At 44.6% G+C, this 25,780-nt stretch overlaps 1 protein-coding gene across 1 annotated transcript in view; it reads left to right on the top strand.

Annotated features, from left to right (window-relative positions):
- THOC5 (THO complex subunit 5) overlaps positions 1–25,780 on the top strand; it is a 476,028-nt gene that overhangs the window by 12,320 nt on the left and 437,928 nt on the right. The window contains exon 2 of the mRNA XM_069619274.1: positions 18,447–18,551. Coding sequence (XP_069475375.1) covers positions 18,459–18,551 — 93 coding nt within the window. The 5' untranslated portion in view covers positions 18,447–18,458. The remainder of the gene's footprint in view (positions 1–18,446; positions 18,552–25,780) is intronic.

Raw genomic sequence — 25,780 nt, 5'->3', positions numbered from 1 at the left:
CACTCATGTCCCTTGAGACTCTTGACATTAAAAAACATTTTGCTTATTGCAATAACATCAGTCCGCAGGGTAAGCCCGATTGTTGCTCATGTAGTATCTCCTGGGATTCCACCTGTTTTTGCAGTTGATTAGTAGCAATTTTGTCCAAGATCTTCAAGAGGAAGTTGGAATTGGTAATAGGACGTAAATTGCTCGGATCTTTAGGGTCTAAGCCTGCCTTTTTAACCAGAGGAGTTATTGTCACCTCCTTGATGGCTTTGGGAACTAATCCCTCACTGAAGGATGAATTGACTATCCTGGTCAGCATGGGCACAAACAGTTCTTTGTGTTCCAGGATGGTCTTTGTGGGCAGAATAGTTTCCGCACATGAAGTAGGCTTCATTTTGGACGGTACCAGGAGTAAATCCTCTTCAGAGACTGTCAAACGTACATTTCTCTTTGTTTTCTTGTGTGAGGATTTCTACCAAAGGGGTTTCTATACGAGCAGCTGCCTTTGCTGATATGATGATATTTCTGGCAAGCTTCCTGCACCCTATCACAGTCTTCCTTGGTGGGAATATGAGATGGTGAGAGCAGCTTGGGTTTTTCGAAGCCCTTAAGGATCTCAAATAATTTGAGTTAGGAGCCCCTTCAATTTCCTTGTTATAGTAGTTCTTTGTCTTGTTCTGTTCTGATCAACGTGCTGGGCATCAGTAGAGTGTGCTTATGTTCCATACTCCGGAGGGGACAACAAGTGTAACGGAATGTCCTGCCCCATGATGTTGCGCAACCTCCATGCGTTCGAGGGATTCGGGAATGGTGTAGTTCGTGCTGTGCCAGTACACACGAGTACTACGTATGAAGACGCTTTTGATTTCAACTTGCAGGTTAAGAGCGGGAACCAGCTCTGCAGATCCGACTACGCTTGCGGGTGTAGATGTGATGTCCGGGGACCTAGGGAGCACTTACTTTTCACCAGTGGCAGTGCGGCTCACCGCCGAGGGCGACGTGCCAGCGCCCACTAAGGGAGCATCGACGAGACGTTGAGCTTGTGCGCGTAATGCGGCCAAGGGGTCCGCTCTATGGGCAAGGCGCGCCAGCTTCTGTATGGTTCCCACTTGGCCCGTCAGTTTGGATGAGGTTGTATTACCCAAGATTGGCGCATCAGGTCTGGAAGTGAGCCCGTAAGCGGGGGACAGGTCCGATAGCCCCTCTGCTGGTCCTGCCACTGGCAGGGATATGGGGGATTCTCCACCTGCAGTGCCTCGTATTGGGCAGCATGCAGTCAGCGGGAGTGAGGCTCAGGGGGTTCGATTTTTCCGTAACTTTTACAGCGTGTTAAGGGACATTTGGCTCACCTCTAAACTAGTCGTCCAATGTTTGCTTTACCTCAGGGTCCTCTTAAGGCTGTGTCGGTGGAAGGGAACAGATGGGGGCCATTGGCTGAGTCTCAGTCGTACACTGCAACCTTAGCGCGGACCTCTCAAGCTCTGCGCCGCCTCCCAGCACAGCTGGCGAGTTCACAGGGCTGATCCGGCTGACAGTGTCTTGTTTGCGCTCAGGTTCCGGGATGTTTTTTACTTTCAGCTACCCAGGCCAGGCTGGGCTGACAATGCCACCACTGGAAATCGTAGTTTTCTGGGCGAATTCGAGACCGTTTTCATCCTGGTTTTCGTCCAGGTGTACGGGCGTATGTTCCCATATGCAGTTCACTAAGTTTCCCGGGGGGGTCCAAAAAGCAGGGGATCAGACCACTTTTGGGGCCGTTGTGTGTGGAGGTCACACGGAAGGTGGACTCATCCGTGCGCCCCCTGGTGGCCAGGAAAGATTTCTTTTTGACCATATGTAGTCTCCGACTTCCACTTGTCACAAAAATTTACCTTACCAACCTTTTATCCTCCTCCTCCTCATCCAGGAAAGGAGGAGGAGAGGCTACATAGACTGGACCCAGAAAGGGCTCTGTTTTTATATTTCCAGAATGGCTCAATTTCACCAAGATGACCAATTTTGTATTGGCTATACTGGTCCCAAGTTGGGCCTTGCGGTTACTAAACGAACAATATCCAGATGATCATCCTGGCTATTGCCGAATGCTACAGATTAGCGGGCAAAGACCCGCCGGAAGGCCTAGCGGCACATTCCACAAGGGTCATGGCAACCTCTGTGGCTCTCCAAAGAGGTGTCCCAATCAATGACATTTGTTCAGCGGCCAATTGGTCGTCTATCTATACATTTGTAAGACATTACTGTCTGGATTCATCTTCCAGTCAGGGAGGACATTTAGCAAAAGCTGTCCTCCATTCGGTGCATGATTAGATCTAAATTGAATTGGTACTCCAACCTCCAAATTATTACTGCTTTTATCATAAAATGAGGAATAGAGGAACGTCCAATCGAAAGAACGTTACCAGGGGTAAGTAAATTGTTCTTCTTTTTCACCGCCGTAGCCAACAATGACTGTGAAATTTACTTTGTTTCATGTCGGCGCACATTACGCATGCTGCCGTGAAACTGAAGTAAATCCAACCCCTCATAGCCTGGGGTTGGATTTTAGGTTTGTGCTATTGCTGCTTTGCAGCGAACGCACAAAGTGGAGTGCCAAAAAGGACGAGTTATCTCGTCCTTGGCACTGCAAACGTAGTGCTATGGACGAGATAGCTTGTCCTTGGCACTCAAGGGGTTAATATAACTTTGCCTTGTGTATATAAAATAAATGTCTATTGTACTATAACGTGTGTGAGTTTCTTTAGGCCTATGTATTTACTGATTTCATTGCACTTGTACAGCTCACATAAGCCTGGCTGCGCTGCCATCCTACCAAACCTTTGGATAGTGCAGACTTGTACTAGGAGTTGGGGGACAGTTTTATAGAGTCTCACATGTTGGTAGACTAAACTCCCCTAACACCCGGGCAAGGTTGCCCTCGGGGATCGACTAAAGAGTGTGCCGGGTCAGCGGCCCCTAGGATACAGTTGTTTGCCTAGAGCAAATATGGAGGTAAAGCAAAAGGTAGATATCATTACTTTTGTGTCCTTGCTGACCATTTCAGTAGTTCCTCATAGCTCTTTTCTTCGTGCCACATTGACTTTTTTTTTTGGGCACCAGACTTTGACACATACCATATGCTCAATTGATACCTGATTTGTGGGAACATGCCTGCCAACATGTCTGGCTTCTGCTATTTGATTTGTACCCCTCTAGATTGAAGAAGTTCAATGGATTTCACAAAGCAATGCTCCTCCATGGCAACAAAGGGTGTATATTCAATCACTTGTACCACCACACAGCTTACTATGTTTTTCAGTATCAAACAATATGCAGTTCCTAATACTGGGAAATATGTAGTTGAATTTTGGTCTAGCATCCTACTCTTCTCCAGTTTACAAATAATATTTTAATGCACCTTGCAGCAGGTGTGTAGCCATCTCAAATTGTGGCATCGTAAAAGTTACAATAATACTTGCAGTATTGCTGTCAGTATCTCCGAGACTGAAGACAAGTGAGGTTTTACCAACTCCTGTAACCCCATTACGTGGAAAGAGCTACATCCTCTGTCAAATGTCCATAGCTTCTCAGAGCAGTTGCCATCAAACAATGTAAAGCGATGGATGGGAAGTTACAGGTGGAGCATTTTAAATCAACCGGTTTGGATTTTGCTCTCCCATTCTGTAGTGCTTTGATGGGTCGACTGCTCCTGGAAAAGAAATGAGGGGAAGCAAAGGCCTATTGTGCTATGTCCAAACTCTTATCACAATAAACTCAGTGTCTCGCCAGCAATATGCACATTTTTATCATAATGATATTGGAGTTTGGTTTATATGTGCTTTTCCAAAATGCGTTCTACTTTGCGTCACTTTTCTACTGGAATAGTAGGGGATCTCAACTCTCTGGAGCGGAGAATCAACAATTGAAAGTTTCTGAAAGGAAGCACCAGAGGACATGATTATTACAAAAGTATCAAAAATATGTATTTAGATTGATTCAAATGTATTAGATGAACAAACAAATCATGAATTAATCTAGAGCAGCACAATTAGAAATCAAAGACAAGAAAAGGAACCACTCATTTTCACCCATCCAGCATTCAAAACATCCTACTGCACTCATCCAGGACAATTCTACAATCACAATAATATACTATGCAAATTCAAAATATATCTACAACACATTTCATCAGATAAAAACCATAATCCACAATAAATGTCTTTTTTATTTTTTTCACTCTTATTCTGTCTAGGAATACATCTGAGTTGTTTGTCCTATATTATTGCATTTCCAAGACTCTAACCAGACCAACCGGTTTCGACGTAATGGTGTTGATCCACCACGTCTTCATCAGGGCTTTAAAATCACATTTTTTGTGGGTAAGCAATGTCTTCAAGCTCAATAGACCAATCTTGTGCAATACAAGCCTATAAAAGATTATCATGTATGGGCTAAACTCCAGCTGCTAAAATCCAAAAAGTGGTGCGGCTCATTGTATGTGTGGAAGTATCTTGTACTAACAACTGCCAAACATTTAACGATCATTAGATGAACCAGGCAAGGCTGCCGTCATCTGCCTTAGAGATTCGCACGGCACAACATGGCATGCAGGAGTCAACATCCCATTTCCTTTAGTAACTTGGCCGATTGAATGGAGTCACAACAGAACTTACACTTAGGTTTTGTTCTCTCTCATTCTCTGTTAAACTTAGCTGGGAAGTGATGACGTTAGATATTGAGTTGCGAATTAATGATTTGTCTTAATCACTCTTTTTATTGCTCTCTTTTCTGCGATTTTCTCATTTTTCTCTTACTCTGAGCTAGAATTGGACTTAAGTTTTCCAGTGTACAATTAATATTCAAGTTCTTTCTTTACTGCACTGGATATTTTGGACTGCATGTTCCTGCATGCATGAGCACAACTCCTCTCACTGTTTTGGCAGTGGTACTCTCAATCTTGCTATGTCTGTTCAGGGCACTGTCCCATATTCCCCCATATGCTTTAATTGTTTGCTCCTTTGCTCAAGAATCTTTTTTGACGTTCACTCTGTACACCTTTTCTTTACTCCTCTCTTCCTCTCTTCTGAAAGCTTTTCTTCTCCCCATGTTCCATGGCCATCGCCTCATCACTCCTTTTTGCTTTTTGTTCCTCAGACACATTCTGTCTCACTTCTGGGGTTGGCATCCATTACTGGAGTTCCTGTTCCTCTCCCCCTTTTTAAAAGTGTGCTTGATTATTGGCATGCTTCCTGTCTGCACAACTAGTCAGCATTGCTCTCTCTATGAGAATTATGTTCATGCTCCTCTACTTGGCTGTCTCTCTCCGTACCTCCTTGCAACAGTTCAGGCCTCTCAAATCAACATTTGAAACTTGTTGGCCATTGTGACTCTGCTGCTATCTCCAGATGTTCACCTTCTCTCTTCATTCTGTAGTGGTTTTGAAGGGTCTGTGGCACTGCAGGCTTAGTCACGTGGTGACTGACATGGATGTGTCTCAGTATTTGCATGCATGGCTTCCCATAGCAGGCCAGCCTGCTGAACTATCTAAATATAATGTAAGTCTACCCTTTCAGTTGAGAGCTGAGTTACCCCCCCCCCCCCACTTCCACTTAACTTTGTTTTGTAAACGTTTTTGTTTTACAAACCTGGAGTGTGGTGTGAAACATAGTAACAGATGTTCACCCACAGATAGTTTGTGAGGAAGATCTCCTCCAAGATTATTATTCACGGCTAAGCTCTGCCTGGTATCTGTGGATGCTGGACTTCTACCGACAAGTGGCAATGAAATGCAAGCAATCCCTTCTCTTGACCCTGCTGTGCCAGCACAGCCATAAGCACATCTGAAACCCTGTTCACAGGAAAACCTTGATTCCCTCTCTGTGCATGTACTCTACACTAGAGGCAGAAGCATTGGGCACTAAGAACCCCATCAACCAGCCGAGCAAGTGTCCTGCAGTTGATAATTGATATAAGAGCATGGTGCTATAGCCTAGAAGAAACTCAAAAGTAACTATGGGTTGTCCCTCTGCTGGCTGCCATATGCCTCTCCTAACACTAGGGCTGCACCCGCAACCAACCGAATAGAAGCTTTGAACCTTTGAACCTCAGCGCCAGTTGGTCGTATTCTTATACTAGAACCTCTAGTTTCTCTGCGGCAGTCCCTTTAAAAAAAAATGTATTTGAGCTTCAAGCGAACCATTGTTGACCCACTAGAAACACTGCCTTTGACCTCGCACTTGAGAAGATCAGAACACTGACTGCATGTGTTTGGCCAATGCTGAAAATGTCTGAGCACAAGGTTCACATCAGTCTACTTACCTTCAGCAAAGCACCCCATTAATTCAGAAAAATATTACTTTTCATTGCTACCTTGTAACACTGGGCCTTACAGTATTGTGCCAGTGTCCTTCCCAGACCATCAAAAGCTGATCTATCTCTTACATTATTTCTTGGGAGCGAAAGCGGGTCACAAGATACCTTAACTTCCTTGTTGACAACCTTCCTATTTGTCCGCCCAACCCGAAAAGTGTAATAACTTAAGAATTCTTGTGTCTATATACAGAGACCTTAGAAACCCACATTTCTTACTTATGACTTGCATCAACTCCTTACTTTTAAGGAAATGTAAAGTAGGGAAATCTATACAAAAGGAAAATAGCAAATATAATTCCATATTTAAAATAAATATATGAACAGCATTCAGTGCAAAGCATTTGAAAGATCACAACATTTCCTCAAATGTGTTTGTCAGGAGTCCAGCGACAACAAAAGTGTATTGGTTTACAGTAAATGACGAGGCCTATAATTTTCAGTTGCATAGAAGTATTCAGCAATCTGTAGTAGTGGACAACACGCATCTGTGATGCAAAAGGACAGCATTTCTTAGAAAACAAAATAAAAATCAAATTGAGTCCTACATTATTTCTGCTGTCTTCATTACAGGACTGAGAATCGCCCTTATATAAGAAACCTACAGAGACTGACTTGGAAGTGTAAATTGTTATTGAAGGGAGCCTGATTGAAAGAATTGTGTAATTCCCGTTTAAAGAACAAAACATAATATGGAAAAGAAAGTGACTTCATATGTTACATTTGTACATGAAAACTGTGACATTTGCTAAAAATGGGAAATTGTATTTTCTCTGACCCCAACAAAAGTGCTCAATGCCTGGTGGCTGAGCTGTAAACTCTGACAGTCTTCTTCCACCAAAGGATCAAGTGCTCTTTGTTTTCAGATGCAAGCATTGGTAATAAAACAAATGAAGCCCATTAACAGTTTCCATTTGTCACTGGGTCTTTACAAGAGCTCCTTTTCAAAATACAGAAACCTAGTCTGAAACTTGGGCTTGCAATGGACTTGCCCCAAATTATCAGCCACTTTCATCAAACAGACCTCCTGTTAAGGATACCTTGCAGTGACATGGAGTCTAGCTTCAGCGACAGCCAGTTGGTATGATTGCTTAAGAGGTCAAGGACTGTCAACATTTGAGTTTGGAGTGGCCTAATTTAAAAGAATCTTTTGACAGTAGTGTTATGACAACCAGGCTTCTCAGGGGTCATAAATGGCCCAGGTATGAGCCTCAAAGGACTGACACGATATGGCTTAAAGCCAGGGTAGGGAATGGAAATGCTATTTCATATTTTGTTAAACCCATTACATAGGCAGGAAAGTGAACCTTCTAAATTGTACATGCTTTCCTGAATATCTTTTGGGTGGAGTGTACTAGCAGCTTACTTTTTTTAAATTGTTCAGAGTGAAAAACTCTTTAGCTGAATGTAAAATGATATTTGTATATTATTTTAGTTATGCAAATTATACAAATGTAGATGTATTTGCACCAACGCCAGTGATTCATATATCCTAGCGTCCATGCCGGCCGGGCTTATCTGTGTAAAAATATCAAAGAATAAAAAGCAAAAATGTATCACGTCGATCACATGTCATCATTTGATTAACTCAGTGAGAGCAATCTGGTCAACTAATTTGTAACTTAATCATGTGTGTGGAACATAATATTTTAGAAAATCACAATTGCTTAATGTAAAATACCAAATATTACATCAGTTCAAATGGGATGAGTACTGGGTTCAAAATGTTAATCCCATTGGTCTCTACCCTTTTCATTAATATGCCAAATGAGTACACGGGATGGTTTAGTGTGATGGCAATTTTGGAACATGGTCTAGTCACGATTAAACATCGAAATGATGCACACCTCATTAAGGGAGTGGTTTCTAATCTATAAAAGTCCAAACCAAGTGAATGAATGGCAAACTGACTGGAAGAAGGGGATGGAAAGAAGATCTAAAAACAGGAAGGAGAATAGAAGATCTTGATTTTCTTTATATTAATTTTGGATTACTGGCAAACCATTGTGAGAGGCTCACCTGGAGTGCAAGGCATACATTCATTTTCAAACTTTGATTAGCAGAGTTTGCTAATTACATTTATTTTGATTCACAAACAGACCCATTTGATTAGCATTTTTGTACTAAAATTGTTAATGTCACCAGAAGTTATTTGTACCCAAGACATGAAATGAGCAACAATACAGCAGTTTTGCGTACTGCTCAAATAAGGCATTAGTGAGAGGAGTCAAGCCTTGCAAACTCTTTGTACTTCAGCTAGACCTGCAGGTCGGGTGACTTAGTTTACCTATTCAACCTCAGAGAAATGCACTCGACCCATAGCAACGGGGGACAACAAATGTAAAATGCGATTTCTGTAAAATGGTGTGTTACTCCAAACCCACTATATTTGTCACACTGCTGCAACCCAGAGGCCAGTCATACACAGTGAAACTTGTATTGACATTTCTGCAAAGTAAATGTTAAATACGTTTCAAACATCTCTTGCAAATGATACTCGCCCTTAATAAAATCTACTCGACTATGCATGTGGGCGAGAAAGCTTTGTGAGCCATAGATGAGTGTCTGTAAAAGGTTAGCTGCATGAAAGCACACGAATAAATAAAAAGGCTCTGAATCCTAATCAGAAAGCAAAGCGGGCTCTGGGGGTTTAACTGCATGTTTGGTATTGCAGTAGATCTGTAGATGTACAGACTGGATGGAAATATTGATATCTTCTTTGCCTAAGCATCTAGTTCGCTTTGTGTATTTATTATGTAAGAGGAAAGAACAAGACTAAGCCGAATGGATTGCGTAGCAGGCAGAGAACTGGGCAAACCAGGTGGAATATTGTAGTTTATGATCATCTCACTTTCAGGGCTCCTGGTATAAAGCAACAGGGTGATAATATAGAATGTCAAGGAGTATGGGTTCGTTCATGGGTTGAGCACCAGTAGCAAGATGTATGCAACCTGCAGGTTACAGAACTAGATTTGCCCTCAAAAGCATTTCATCATGTGATCATGTACATTTTGAAAAGTGTTCACTCGTCACTATGATGCATCTCATCAATAAAATGAAATATAGTTGACGCTATGGCGATGATTCAGTGTTTTACAGTATCAATACTGTAATTACAAGGCATACATTAGTTTTCAAAAATTGATTAGCAGAGTTTGCTAATTAAAAATGTCTTGATTAGCAAGCAAACATTTGATTATCATTCATCTTCTCATATTTTTAATGTCACCAGAGGTTATTTGTACACAAGACATAAAATGAGCAACAATACAGCATTTGTGTGTACTGCTGAAATGAGACATTAGTGAGATGAGCCTGTAAAATGTAACGGTTAGCTGCATGATTGGACGCACAGACATAAAATAGATATGATAAAAAGGCATGTTTTAGTGCAAGGCTCTATGCAGATGGGTCCAGTCTGTGTTGCACATGACAGTGTTCAGTATATTATATGATCCACATGCTTGACCCACATTTGCTCTGTAAGGAGAAGTTCAGATGTTTCCTTTAACATTGATTGACCTGTTTGAATTATGAAAGTCATAGCCTGAGACTAAGTATGTAGTACAGTGTTTCAGCAGACAGGGCAGTTGTCCACTTCAGGTGGACAAGATGGCCCTTGCCCATCATTGATATGATTTTCAATATAGCATTAAATACCAGTTTCCAGGGATGGCAGGGCTGCTAATAAGTCAACCTTAAGCCAGGTAGGCGAAAGCGCATCATTCCAGCACTACACCCATGAAAGTGATATTTAGAACTGTTAGAACTTTTTTTTTTTTTTTTTTTTATGGGCGTTGCCACTTTCTTTTTTGTTTCTCATCATTGGATTGTAATACAGAACAAAGTAACAACATTAAAAACATTGAGACAAAATAGCCAGAATAATCATCCGTAACCTATATCCTGAACAAAATTGCGTTAATTTCCTAAAGAATAAAACGGAGTGACAAAATTCAACCTAGAAGCTCACATGATTCAGCTATTAGCAGCCCACTAGTTCTATATGTTCCCAAATTTGTGGTGACAACCTTGAGATCTGTATACCCACTCCTACATTAGCGTGCAGTTATCCAAATCTCTTTCCCATTTGGGCAGTGTGGGGGTGTACGTGCTCCCCGTAACATTGTGATATTGCGCTTTGCCAGGGCTAGTGCAGTAGACACGAGTAGTTGGTTGTAACGAGAGTGATCAGAATCTCCCCAAATACTACCCAAATATCATTGACAAATGATTAAAAACAGTGATCCTAAAGTTTTGGATTAACATGCACTGCCAAAGTATATGGTAAAAAGTGCCCTTGGAGGTTCAACAGCGTAAACATTCCAGCGTCGCACTGCAACCACATTTAAATAAACCCTGTGAAGAATTTTCAATTGGTCTAGCTTAAGTTGAGTGGGCATGTCTATCTCATTCAGGGACATCAAGGATTCCTGTCAATCTTCAAGTTCACCCACATCTTTTTCCCATTTCTGTTTACGTTTTAAGAAGGAATAAGGCTGAAAGTTGAGGATAACCTGATAGTGACGAGACCGCCCTCTTTGGGATCAGCTCATTGTTGATGTTGGCCTCCATCATGGACTGTGCTGGGAGATCATACCCATCCTGGAATTGCATGACCATAGCATGTTTGAACTGTGTATACAAGAAACGATCATATGTTGATAGTGAAAACCGTTGTTGGAGCAGTTCAGAGAAAATGTAGTGTTTCTCAAAAATCACATGGTTCAGTAGACAAATACGTTTGAATGTCCATCTCTTAACGAAGCTCACATTCGAGTTTGGGGAGCTCTTTATTGCCCCATAAGGGGGCTCTCAAAGTTGCCATTCCGGAACCCCAGCGGTCGTTCTGGACTTTGCCACTTTTAAGAGTGGAGGAGATTATTTCTTTTGTACTCTCTCCATTAGCCCCTTTGAACTTGCAGTGAACAGGGAAAAGTGGTGGGATAACCCCGTGAGGGCAAGAGAGAAAGGAGGGTGAGCTGTGCTTTCATTGCAGAGGGTAATTTAAATAGCATGCTGTGCTACACAACTGTGAGTTTAATTAGCAAACCTACAGAATTGCATAGAAAATTGCTATGCAACACTATTTAATGCCTTGAATGATGCATTATGGCATGGAAGAAAGGCATGGTTTCAACACTGAGACACAAAGTGACCACAGTTCAAGGGTGTTTATTGAACTTCTTCAAAAAGTGTTTGAAAAACGCCCATCTGATCCTAAATCTATAGATGGGAGCAAGCTACGACCATAGAATAATAACGCACTCCTAGTGGTGTCTTGTCAAACTAAAAGGGCCTATACTAATAAACCTATTGCCAATCCTTACTTCTAAATACAAATAGTGTGGGAAACAATGTTACAAAAAAGAAGTGTTCACAAAATGATATGTCGGCATGTTCAGGCCGTTGGCCTCCCTTCCCCATGTTTTTAGCACGGGACAAGGCAGTACACTTGAGCTTAGCACAATCCCTAGCTTCTCTAGCACGAGGATACAGTTCAGTCATTAGCATCAGGGCCTGCCGTGCCCAAGTCTCTTTGCCTTTCAAAGTCTCTTCATTCGGAGGGCCTGATGCAACAAAGTTCTTTTCCTCTTTCAGATTTTCACAACTGCTCCATTTCCCAGGCGGTTCTCCCTCAGCCGGGCTCAGATCCTTTAACACAACGTTTAATTAGTCTCCCTCTGCCCAGCTCGGACTAATTCCAATTTCCAATATGAATTTACAGAAATGTGCTTTAACCAAAAGCTTTTAGCTGATCTCCCTCTGCCAGGCACGGACCAACTTCATCTACTTTGTCATCAATTTTCTTTGTTATTATTATCAAAGACTTTCGAATGTGCACATGGCTTTGCTTGACCCGTTGCAGGACCACTTTGATTTCACATTGTTTATCACTCTTTACATTTGCTACCTTTCAGCTGGATACCTAACAGAGACTTTCGAATGAGCACCCACATGGTGCCGGACCACTCTAAGGTATCATATCTTGGCATCAAAGTTTAATCACTCCTCTGCTGTTTTAATTGTGTTTGTGTCGCTTGCCACAAACCCTTCCTACACTGTTCTCATCAGCTTTCACTATACAATGTTGGCGCTTGCAACCTTGGCTTCAACACAGACCGGTCTGGCATCAGTTTCCCCAACTCACCAGCTGTGCTGACTTCACTGGCGCTGCTTTGTTGTAGGTGCCAGGGACAGTACCACGGCCGCAACCGACCAACACCCAGATACAGATGTTACCCAGGGTACTGATGAGCTTGAGGACTACGTCCCTGCAGATGGTGAGCCACCAGATGTAGACCTACCATCTAGGGACTCTTCCCCCAGATGAAGTGGAATCTTTCCAGGCAATGATTTTCTGAGGGGCCAAGCTTTTCACCCTGGTTCCAGAGGAAATGGAGGGATTCCTTTTTCAGAACTGTGAATCCTCCAGCAAGACCATGGTCTTTGTCCTGCTTCTGGATGGCGTCTGGGAGGACAGGCTGGTGGTGGTGCAAAACCTCTGTTCTGCGCCTACTAAAAAGGAGAGGCTGGAGAAGAAATATAGGGTTCCAGATATGACTCCTAAATGCCTCAAAGGCCATCCAACACCTCAGTAGTATCTGCTGCTGCGAGGAAGAGGTTGTCTAATCCTTCATCCTCTTCCTCAGTCCTGCCTGACCTGGAGCGAAGGAAGCTGGATGTGGCTGGAAAGCGCATAGCCACCACTGCAGACCCTATGGTCAAGGCCGCCAACGCCCTTGCCATCCTTGCATGCTACGCCAGAGCACTCTGGTACAAATTGGGACCCATCCTCGATTTCTGCCAGAGGACAAGAAAGCAGAGGCCATGGCCATCTTTCAGGAAGAGGAAGTGGCATCTGATCATGCAATCGCGGCCAACCTTGACATTGCCGACTCTGGTTTCTGGCAGATGGGCAACGGGATTCCCCTACACCATCAAGGTTGGCTGATGGCCACAAATTTCAAGCAAAGGTGGTAGACCTGCTTTTTGACAGGGATAGCCTTTTCGACAAGGCAGTGGACGAGGCTATTCTTACCATCAAGTCGGACATGGCACACTCTCTGGGCACTCTGCTGCAGAGGAGGCAGACCTTTTGCTCCTAGAAAGGGAAGGTCTCCTGAACCTCCAAGGTGCTCAGCCCTTCCTACCATCAGCCCTCCCACTCCACTGCTTAGGAGACATATAGCTGTCGTTCGCAAGCCAGAAGGGCACAGACTCAGAAGGAGCCTGACCAGGCCTGGCCCCCAGGTCCCACTTCAGCACCCAAGTGGGAGTCCGATTATCTCAGTTTGTCGACATGTGGCGCAACATCTCCACGGACAAATGGGTGCTTGATGTCCTCGAGCAGGGAAACTCTCTGGAGTTACAAGACAAGCGCCCCCTCATTCCTCCTGTGATTAGACAAGAACAGCATATCAACTCGTCAAGGAAGTTCATGCCATGATGCTGAAAAGGGCAATAGAACCGGTGCCCTCTACCTGCGTGGCTCTGAAGTATATTCCAGATACTTTCTGGTTCGCAAGAAGTCAGGCGGGTGGAGGCCCATCCTGGACCTGCGTCGTCTCAACAAATTGCTAGTGTCCCAGAAATTCAGGATGGTCACGTTACAGCACATGCTCAGTCAGCTGGAAGAGGGAGTTTTCCTGGCGATGCTGGATCTGGAGGATGTATATTTCCACATCCGATATTTTGTGTCATCCAAGGGAGAACATATTCATTCAAGGCATTACCCTTTAGCCTCCAATTGGCCCAGAGGGTGTTCACAAAATGCCTAGCCCCAGTGGTGGCATTCCTTCTGCAGAAGAGAGTGCATGTCTACCCCTACCTGGACGATTGACTGGTCCTGTCTCGTTCTCACGTCCAGGCAGTGCAACATACAATGGAGACGTTCCAGACTCTAACCTCTCTGGGATTCCCCATAAACTATCCCAAATCCTGCATGGTGCCGTCCCAAGACACACTGTTGCTGGGTGCCCGACTCAACAGTCTTGTGCCTGGTGGCCCCATCAGAGGAAAGGATACTTGCCATCCTAGGAAAGGTCCAAAGGCTATGCTCCATCAGAGTGGCGACAGTCCGGTCCAACAAATCCCAGTTGTGGGGGGGGGGGGCAGGTTTGGGGGGGTGATGTCCTCATGCATCCATCTGGTCCCTCATCGCAGACTGATGGACGCCAGGTGGAAGCAGATCCTGCGGCTCATGGAACGAGAGGATAGCCCTCAGTTTCTGCCAAGCCCTGCACTGGTGATCCATTCATCCTCACATCTCGCAGGGTGCTCCCTTTACGACCCCTGTGCATCAGTAGATGGTCACGACTGATGCTTCACTTGAAGGTTAGGGTGCCCACACGGGCCAACTTTATGCCAGTGGCCTATGGCTCCCGGACGAGAAGCCGTTCCATATCAACGTCTTGGAACTACTGGCTATTTTCTGGGCTCTCAAGTCTTTCAAGCCTTAGCTCTTGGGAAAGGTGGTCAGGGTATTCACGGACAACATGACCACTATACATGACATTAAGAAGCAGGGCTGGATGAGGTTGCCCGTCCTCTCTATGGGGGCACAGAACCTGTGGTGCTGGGCCATTGCTCACTGGATGTTTCCATTCCCGTTCCACCTGGCCGGTGTTCAAAACACCATTGCAGCCACGCTCAGCAGGGAGCTGCGGTCCTGTCACGAGTGGGAGCTCCAGTAATCTCAAGTCTGAGATCTTCAGCGAGTGGGTCTAGCCTCAGGTCGACCTGTTTGCGACAGCAGCCAATACCAAGTGCCAGCGGTTTGTCAGCAGGCATCCTCGGGCAAGGAGTCTGGGGGATGCCTTTTTGTTCCAGTGGGAATGCCTATTCCTTTGCGCATTCCTGCCAATTCCGCTGCTCCTAAGTGTGATTAACACATTCAAGCTATCCTCAATGCACCAGCGTGGCCCAGACAGATCTGGTAACTGAACCATCACCTGTCGTGGTTCCGGCCATCAAGCTGCCTCCTCTTCTGGACCTGCTTTCCAGAGAAAGAGGGGCAATACTGCATCACAACCCAGTATCCCTGAACCTGTCGGCCTGGCTCCTGCAGCCTTAGAATTTGGGCATTTCTCACTGCCATTGGAATACAAGAAGATTCCTGCCAAGGCCATGGCTCTGTCTACACTTGCAAGCTACAAATACAAGTGGAAGCGCTTTACAGTGTGGTGCCGGTCACAGAATACTGAGATTCTGCAACTTCTGCCTTGCCTGCTGGCTAAGGTTGGCTTTGCCCATGCATCCATCAAAGTGCACATAGCCGCGATATCTCAGTATGCCCCGATTCCTGACAAGCACTCCCTGTTGTGTCTCAGGCTCATGAAGGAGTTCCTCAAGGGCCTCTTCTGATTATTCCCTCCGGTGAAGGCTCCTGATCGGCTTAGGAATGAATGCGGTCGTACAGGGCTAGAAAATGAGGGGAGCTGGGAGCTATTTAGCTCTTGCTTCTATCATAGTAGCCTAGTTAGCTTTAAAACCAACAGCTGCCTGGAGCTATTTCTGGCTCCAAGGCCAATTGGTGCCTTCTAAACATGTAAATTTGACATTAACGTTGACTATTAAGAATGTTAATTAAGAAGAGTTAGAACACATCCAATACACATTTACACACAATGGTTCATGCAAAATGGGCAAAAGGTTAAAGGAGCATCTCTGTTAGCCCCTGGTAGCCCCTTCTTCCCCTGCTGTAGCTCTTTCCTACAGGGTGTAGCCAGGCACCATGGAGCTGGTTTTAGCTGTTGCTCATTGAATCTCATTTCGACCCCTGTCCTGTCCAAGCTGATGGGTGCTCCGTTTGAACCTATGCATCGGACATCTTTGAAGTTCCTCTCATGGATGACCGCATCCCTAGTGGCGATCACCTGGATACAAGCATGTTGGAGAAATCCGGGCTCTATCCTGTAAGCTTTCATATTATTCTTTCCACCAATCCAAGGTGGTTCTGCAAACTCATCCGTCCTTTATGCCAAAGGTCCTGTCTGACTTTAAACAAACCTTTGGTCTTACCAGTTTTATTTGCAAACCCTTCTACGACTGCTGAAATGTTCTTGCATTCACCGGACGGGTCTCTTGCCTTGAAATTGTATGTGGGACACACTAAAGAATTTCGAAAGACTTCTCAACTTTTTGTCAACTTTGGAACTGTGGGGCATCGGAAGGCCCTAGCGAAGGCTTCCATCTCCAGGTGCTTTGCAGCTGTATCGTGTATTGCCATCAATTGGCCAACAGACCATTGCCAGGCCTGCCGAGAGCTCATCCTCTCTGGTGTTGCCCTGCTGGATATCTGCAGGGCTACTGCGTGGTTGTCTACTCACACCTTTACGAGATTTGACTGTGTCGACAGGGATTCCAGGAAAGAGTCTTCTGTCTGACCAGCAGTGCTTCGCAACCTGATTTCTTGAGGTGAGTGTGTTCCAGAGGTAAGTCTTATTGTTTCAGTTGAACCTTGCCACCTCCTGTGGTTGTGTATATGTACTGGAGAAGGCACAAGTTACTGACCGGTAACTCTTGTTCTACAGTATGGGTCTTACATGGATTCATATACAAACCCTCCCTCCTTCCCCTCTGCTGCTCTTGGCTCCTACTACCGCTTTATATGCACAACCAAATCTGAAGAGGCCACCAGGGATGGAACTAAGGAGGACGAATGTCATTGGGTGGGACAATATGATCCAAAGTGACAGCAATAGGCTATTCAAGCGACAATGCAGTTTTTTAGCTTAAAGCTGAACTGCTTTATTTTTACAAAGGATTCCCCAGCATGACCACAGGGAATATTCCGAGCATGTGAATCCATCCATGTAAGACCCATACTGGAGAACAAGGGTTACAGGCAAACAACGTGTTTCTGAATGCAACATAAACACCATTGAAGGGAATTTGGAAAACATACACGTTAACTAGACATTTTTCTTTATGCAAGGGATTTGGAAACGGGAATCTCAAGTAGCCGATCTTTAAATTGAGTTTCCTAAAGTACTGTTTGAAATACTGACATATCTATCGATCAAAGGGTGGTATTTTTAATAAATGAAAAGTAGAGCGATTTAGATAGGCAGGGATGTTAATTTTGATAAAAGGGAAGCTTTGTCCTGAACCCCCATTTACTTTTTAACCCATGGTGAATGTGCGCTCAGTGTAATTCAAATACACATAATGGTATGTGTGCTTTAAAAAAAGTCTGTATCCAAGTTAAATGCAGCTCTAGCAATTTAATTGACCATTGTATTGATCATTCATTGTGGTAATCGCTGACATCTGGATTTATATAGCGAATGGTAAAGATATATAATTTATCTGTATTTTTAATTGTCTATTTCTAGTTATAACAAATTGATTTTCTGTGAAACAAGCATGTTTCTTGTGCCAAAAAGGGGTGGGAGGCTGTAGGGAACCAATACTGTTAAACTGGCGTGTCCCAGGTTCATAAATAACTTTTTTTAAATGAATAATAATTGCGTATGCTTGATTTGGGGTAGGCAGAATTTTCCCCCCAACTAGATGTCGCTGGATTAAATCATACTTCAGTTTGGACATACCTTTTTTCAGAGTAATACTGTTACCTTATGTTCTTGTCTACTCTGCTCCCCACCTTACAGGTGGGGAGCAGGCCTTTATGTTTTTAATGACCTATGAATTGTAGTTCTGTGTTGTGTGCTGCCTCTCCCAGTTTGTCATCTGCTTTCAGTTCTGCACCCCTTCTACCACCCTCTAAAAGCTGACATGTAGCACATAAGTAAAGGACAAATGGATCAGAAAATAAGATTCCCCAGCAATGCAGCTCAGCAAATGCATACAACCTTGTCTGTAAATGTGCTGCATACTGTTCACATGTTTACACATGTGAACCTCATTGTGGTTGCCTCGATTGTGGTTTTTGGTATGTGTGCTGAGAGCTTGCGGTGTGATTGCCAGTGTTTCTGTTCCTGGAATTACAACCATGTATACAGAAGGTCCATTTGTAATAACTGTGTTATTTTTATAAATAACAATTGGTTATTTAACCCTGAGCCTTATTGGTGCTGTCTGCCTCTTCTTCCAAAATCCTGCAATTTTTGTTATTAAAGATATTACTATTTTCCTCTCTGTTCCTGCAGATTACACTTAAAATGTCCTCTGATCCTATCAAGAAGAGAAAACCCAAGGTGGTCCGCACTGATGGTACAGTGGATGGCAAACGAACCCGGTCTGAGACAGAGCAGGTATGAGAGCACAGCTGCGATATGGAGGTGAATGCTGCCTCCTCTGTATTTACCCCCACACTAATGACATGGATATTCCAAATGCAATTTAGAATAGGTCTAGTTTACAAAGTGGTGATTGACGTAATGCAGGAGAGTCGCATAACCAGGTTTGTGGTTGTTTTTACTCTTGCATTTCAATATCTTCTAAACCGCCACGCATTAAGTCTATGCTTCATTTCTAGTATTTCAGGCAGTGGCTGTACATTGCCCCAGTGGGCTTGGTGGTCAGAGTCAGTCTATTTTCGCATTTTATGTGAAAAGCAAAGAGAACTCCATTTGTTAGGTGTTAGGGCAGAATTCCATTCTGCAGTCTCATTTTAGGGACTCTTACTCTTTTTGCTTTTTCTTCCTTTTATTTTGGTGGTTTTCTGATTTTGTTTTGGTAGTCAGAAGGACTTCTGCTGAAATCTCCCTGACACTAGTTCCCCATTTTACCCCTTTAGAGTATATGGTCCTGTATCGCCCACAAAGCTCCCACGCCTAGGGGTGCCCCTGAAGCACCCCCTCTGTGCCCTTGGGTAATTGCACCACTCCACATTGGTTTTCATGGATTTAGTTTGACTTCACCAGGGGTGTAGGCCAATTTTTCTTTTGCAATAGTAGCCCAACATACCTTTATGGTAGCCATTGGGATAATAACGTTTTTTTATTGTTTTTTTTTTTTTTATAGAAGTCCTACTCTGCCCTTGTGCTTTAGCGGCTTCCTTTGTTAAGGAAAACCATGAGGCAGCCCTAATGGGCTCTCTATGACCCCAAAATAGCAGCCTCTACAGTGGTTTGAACTAGTGCAGACCAGTTCCTGGCACTGGGCATGCCAATACACCTCATGTGTGGGTGGGCCTGGGTGTTGGGCTGTTTTTGAGGCTAACCTGATTGGCTGGCCGCCAAATCCTTGTTTTAAATCCCCTAATGTGATTGGTGGGCTAGCAGAAGCCAACTGCTGCTAGTCTAGGTACCTATAGGGAATCCCCTGTTCCTACACTTACTGCTGCATATCTTTTGGGAAGTAGGACTAGTTAGCTCACTTGTTGGAGAATTTCTCAGCTTCCCTCTGTTGCTGCCTTTTAGGCCCTCTTCTGGCCGTACTAGCTGAATGCAGTGGTCTGGGCTTATATCATGTTAGGGTTTTTGGCAGCTGAGCTTTCTTCGAGTCTTTTTCGTCATGCTAATGGTCCTCATCTGCTTGGGCCAGGCCTTCCAACCTGGGACTGTTTACCATGCGTTTTTACACTCGCTTACCACATTGTTACAATCGGGCTTTCTGCCTTGATTTTTTAAGCTGCCACCGCCTGGAAGGGTGTTGGGATGCAACACCCAACCAGATCTGCTGTTTGGCTCTTCCTGGTTCGGTGCCATTGCTTTCCTGCTGCCTACTGGTGTGCCATCCACATTTGCCTGCTAAGCCACTGGGGTCTGTCATGTGTAGGTTCCTTCTGGAGCCATCTCTGTAACTGAATCCACTACGGGTTGGTAGGTCCATCTTCTCTGAAGGGTGTTGTTTGTTCTTTGGGGCCATCTGGGTCGTTGTTGTTGCTCAGGGTTCAAGTCCCTGGATAACCGGATGTTAAGATGGATTTCTGAACTCTGACCTGGTGGGCAGATGTTCAGAAGGCCAGCCTAGTTTCTTGGAACAGGGTAACCTCTGGACAAGCCAGACCAATCCAGGTAGCTATGGTCTGCGGTCAAGACTAGGTCTCCGGAGGGGTGAGGGTAACTGAAGGACCTCAATGAGCAAACGGAGCAAGGACACTTGCAAATTAGGACAGGAATCGCAGCAATACAACCAAACCAACACAACACTATCAATACAAGATATATACAAGAACAATGGGGTCTAAAGGGTTAAAGGCACGAAATATGTCCACAACCTAGAAGGGAAGGAAACGGGCAGTGCAGATAGTCTTTAGTCCCCTTCAAATTCGAACGCACACCTAACTAAGAGGCAGTCCAAACCCAAATGGGCAAAATGGGGTCTCTTCAGGGGTCTCTAGCAGCTCAGGAAGGTGGGTGAGGCGATGAAGAATAGATTCCCACTATTCGAGTAGGGCCTCCACTTGAAGGCAAAGGTGATTCCAAGGTTCGGGAATAGTTCGCACTAGCGGTGGAAAGGACAGGGGCCACTTTTGAGTAAAAATGGATGGAGGTGCTAGGGGCCACCGGTTAGGGTTGTGATTACTCACCGAAACCCGACCCCCGGAACACTCCGGACCAAACTTCGCCAGTTGAGTCCAGTTTGGTTGCAGGTTCAAATGCGGCAATATGACGGCTCTGCGGCTTTCAGTTTCGAAGATACAGTGATGAAGATAGTGTTGATTCCCAAACGGGACAGTGGCGATTTCTCCGCGATGGATGGATGGATGGATGGATGGATGGATGGATGAGGCCAGTTTCACTGCAGCAGGCTTCAGGGGCAAGAGAGGCACAAATGCAGCGGGGCTGGGCAATACAGTAACCGCGTTGACTTCGGTCCTGGCACTCGTCTCACTTCAGACCTGGGAATGCTATGTTCAAAATTTGGTGTGAGGGTGCCGCGGACACAGAGCTAGCAGTTTACCAGGTTTCGAGGGCCTCCTCGAAACGGCAGTAGAGACGGAGCAAAAGTCCTGTGTAAGCTGGTCAGCCCACTGGTTGTCACAGGGACACTTCTGAGAAGGTTTACTTGCAGGTTTTGATGAAGGTGCCGAGAATAGTTGGTCCCACTTCTAATGGGTCGAAGCGTCTTCACAGACCTTCTAGGACGACCAGATGCAGAGGGGTCCCACGGGACGGCTCAGGGTGGCAAACCTTCCAGGGGGTCACCAGCGGTTCCTCGACTCAGCTTCTTAGTTTCAGGATATTTGGATCCTATACTTCGTTCAGTGAGAACTCCAGAGATCGACCTGGTATGGGTGTTTGGGGCCTCCTCTTATCCAGAGTCTCCTTTGCGCCAAAACTAAGAGGATCCAATGGGAGATCTGCTCACAAACGCACACTCCATACGTGGACCAATCACGGACCACGGTGGTCCCAGTCATTCACAGCCCTCCAGACTCTCTTGTATTGGGGAAAGACACCCAAGCCCACATCCTGGAGGCACACACACTAGGCATGCAGAAGCCCGCGAAAGCTTGCTGTTTCGCGGGAAACTATGACCAAATAAGGACTGACCTGGGTCGACTCGACCTGGGGAAGGAAGGTGAAGGGGCAAGATGGCCAAAGGACATGACAAAGAACCTCGTGGCATGGCCATTTTGGAGGCAGGCCACCTATTCGTGCCAATCGCGGTTTACCTGGCAGGAAAGGGTTAAAAAAATTTGCGAAAAGATAGCTGCCACCAGCCATGTCCATGACACATCTCCTAAAAAAAATAATTCAAGAGTATCTAGGGCCTTTGGAAATGACTAAGAGACCCAAGTGTTCTGTATTGGAAGATACAGTGCACGCTTGTTACATGTTGCAGAAAAGTTGAACAGTGGAAAAGGACTAAGGGAAACAGTCTCCCAGTACTGACTGTCCGAAGGGCATGTCAGTTTCCCCATAAAAAGTCAGCGAAAGCCCAGAGGAGTGCAGCAGAAGGCTGTGCTCCCCTGGCAAAGTCAGACTAAGGGGTTTAAACAGCAGCAAAAAGTTGGGGGGTGGAGGGGTTACACCACTGGAGGGAAATTACATATAACATGAAATCTTTCCTAACACCGGATCCTTAATTTCGACCCTATACAGGGTTGTTCTGCTTTCCTGGAATGGTGTTTCCAGGAACCAACCCTAGGTCCTGGGTTGGTGGGTTATTCAAAATGCCCTCTGGGAGTCCTCATTGTCTGTGGTTGTCTGGTTCTGCAGGTCCCCTTCAACTACATTTCCTAATGTGTTAATATTGGGAGCTGCATCCTGTCCTCCGGCTCTGTTCCAGGGGCTCCTCGTTCTCAAACCCTCCACCACATCTTTTTCTGTGTGTCCTGGGGTTGGCTGCATTCTTCCTCGTACCTGTTTTTTAAGGAACTGGGACTTGCCCTGCTTTTCACCATGGCTGCAGGTCATCCTGCAGAATGTCCTGTTTTATATGTGGCATTTTGTTCAACTTTAGAACTCGGAGTTCTTCACCAAGCCCTGGATTTTTAGAGTGACTCCCTGATTTACTAGGTATTTTTTAAATGTGTATATTGCACTCTGGTCTAAGGAAATACAATATTTCATTGTGGTGCTACTGTTTCCCTCTTTGGTGTGTTATATGCCCTTCTATGCAGAGGAACAGTCTAATTAAAACATATTCTGGTCTTTGGTAACCCACTTGGCTGTGTTTCTCTGTGGTGCTCTACCTCCAAGTGATGCAATGACATTGTGTTAAAATATATTATGTATCAAACATTTATTTAGAGTGTAGTAGAAAACCTGTAACAAAGTCCTGTGTGGTACATTTGGATCATGACTGGTAATTATTACTGTGTGCATTATTGGCTATATGGTCTTTTATTCGCTTAGCTCTGGAAAGCCTAATTGTGTAGTGTCCACCACCAGATATAGGGCTTATGTTTTATGTTAAGGAGTAAGTGAGGCCTTAACTGGGCATTTACTTATACTATTATTTTCTATGTATTTTGTGTTTAACCGGAGTACGTATTTTTCTGATGATACATTTATTATGTGTGGCCTTATAAATAAATTGTATATTTCCTTTCAGTATACCAGTGTGGTGTATTCTTTTGTGGTGTCACTTTGGTTTAATTGTACCTCTGAGCTATCTTTCCTTCCTCCTGAAGTTCTCTGCTACATTTAGCATTGTAGAGTCTGTTCTTTACTTTTGGGTGACACATTGTCCTACCATTAGGTTAGAAGATTATATCCCTCGCCAGAGGATCATACAAAAATCTCCTTAACGCTAGGGGAAATTATTTTCCTGGGTGGTAGGAAGTGTTCTTGAAGGGAGCCTAAAGTAAGGATTTCTTTGGAGCTTCGAAGTAACTAATCTTTTATAACGCTCTTAATACCTCAGATTGCGGGAACTGGGATTCAAACCTATGGTGATCTGCATTGTCTTGCTTCCAAGATAAAGGTGTTGCCCTTGAGCTATTCTCCTGGCACTAAAAATGGGTAAATTGTCACACAACTGCAGGTTATACCCTGCAAAGCCGCAACAAAGATTTAACCAAATGAAAAAATGGGATGGAACGTACATCTCATAAAAATTAATGTAATGACCAGGTGGAAGATGTTTTCCAGCTTTTTTTGCCTGAATGTGGCTGAGCTAAGAATCATACATTTTTGTCTCATCTTTGTTTGGTGTCTTTTCCTCCTATTTTTCCGTAACTTAATAGCATTGCAACCCACAATCATGATCTGAGCTAAAGTAACGATGTTTAAAGTTAAAGCCCAAGATACTAATTTAGTTTTTTGGGGAACACCAAGCCTCTAGAGGATTAATGGTGGGGAAAATAGTGAGTGTGTTGCACAGGTGCAGGTGGCATCCTGGACAGATTGGGCCAAGTAAAAGGGAAGCAGATTGAGAATCCTGCTGGGTGCCTTCAGAAACAGAGTACCAACATTGGTGCTGACCATGTTCTCCTTTTAGCCCAAAACATGATCTTGCTGGAAGCTTGCTGAAGTGGTTGAAGTGCTTGTGTCTTGGCAAAGTGGATGGGAAGGCAGTAACAGAATAGGAAATGGTAATGTTGCAACAGAGAATGTGGTGCTTCCTTTGAAGGAAGATATGGGATGTTTTTACATGGTTATTTAAGGCTAAAAAGCTCTCCTTGAAAAAGCATTTAGTCCAAGGAAGTATTATTACTTGCTGCATGATTGGTGAAGAAATGCGTATAGCAAGCGAAGACTGATTCTCTGTAGTGAAGCAACCCATTTCTTCCAGTACAATTTGTGACTGGCAAGGGGCCCTTGGGGCACCTCCCTAGGTGGAACAGTTTAAGAGCTTTTGGGTTCCTTGTGGCATCCCGTCCCTTCATCACTTTTATTATTTTTTATTATTTATAATTTTTTACATTTGTAGAGCGCACTACAGCCCACGGGTATGGAGGTGCTATAAGAGGAGCGTAAGAAGGCTTAGTTAAGGGTTACAAAAAAGCCGCCCAGCAGAAGTAGTCTTGATGAGGATACAGGGTTACATATGCATCAATTTAGTACAGATTACTAACAGATTATTTTAGTACAGAAAAAACATGCAAGTTTACAAAAAAGCCTGGTTTTGATGGCCTTGCGAAAGGCTGCGTGAGATTCAATTAGCCTGATGTGTAGTGGCAGGGTGTTCCAGTGGGTGGCAGCCATGGTGGGGAAGCTGGTACCACCAGCACAAGCTTTGCATATTTTGGGAACAGTTATCAAATTGGACTATGCCATTCTGGCTGGCCTGGAGGCAAGGGGTTTAGAGACCCTTTGAACAAGGTATGGAGGGGCCAGATCGTGAAAACACTTGTGCATTAAATCAAGAGTTTTAAAAATGATTCGTTCCTTAACTGGTAGCCAGTGGACCTGTCGCCTTAGACGAGAGATAGGGTCCCTGCGTGATAAGCCAGCGGCGGACCTAAGGGCATTATTTTGAACTAGCAGTTTAGCAAGGTTTTTGCCTCAGGTTGCTATAAGTAGGGCATTGCAGTAATCAAGTCTAGAGCCAATTATTGTCCTGGCGATGGTGAGGCAGTTCTGTTGGGAGAGGTATGGTCTCACTGCGTTAAGAAGTTTAGAGTGATAGGCTGAGGAGGATGCTATGGCATTGACCTGCCTATTCTTGGTATAGTTGGGTTCCAAGTAGACACCCAAGGTCTTGACCGTTTGGGATACAGTGATGGGGATGTTGTCCACAGTGAAGGAGCTGTATTGCTTGCCCAGGGTGGAACAGGAGCCAATCAGCAGAAGTCGGTTTTCTCACTGTTGAGGCATAACCAGTTTTCTGCCACCCAGTATTGGATTGTGGAGTAGATGGAGTTGAGGGTGTTCAGGTCAGACAAGTAATCACCTGAGAGGGGGACGAGCACCTGGGTGTCATCAGCATAGTTTGTGTATGAGATGCCCATGGTGTCTAGGAGTTTGAACAGAGGCCTTGTGAAGAGATTGTAAAGGGTCGGAGCAATGCATGACTCCTGTGGAACTCCGCATTGGATGATGCTTGGGTCGGCAGAGGCAGAATCAGAAAAGACCTTCATTGCTCTTTCCTGCAAGAATTAAGTTATCCACTTGCATGCACTAGGGGCGAAGTTAGCTGCGGT

The sequence above is a fragment of the Ambystoma mexicanum genome, chromosome 10 (genome assembly GCF_040938575.1).
Source record: "Ambystoma mexicanum isolate Mex_15411 chromosome 10, UKY_AmexF1_1, whole genome shotgun sequence".
Classification (NCBI taxonomy): Eukaryota; Metazoa; Chordata; class Amphibia; order Caudata; family Ambystomatidae; genus Ambystoma; species Ambystoma mexicanum.
This window is presented reverse-complemented; position numbering and strand designations above follow the sequence as displayed.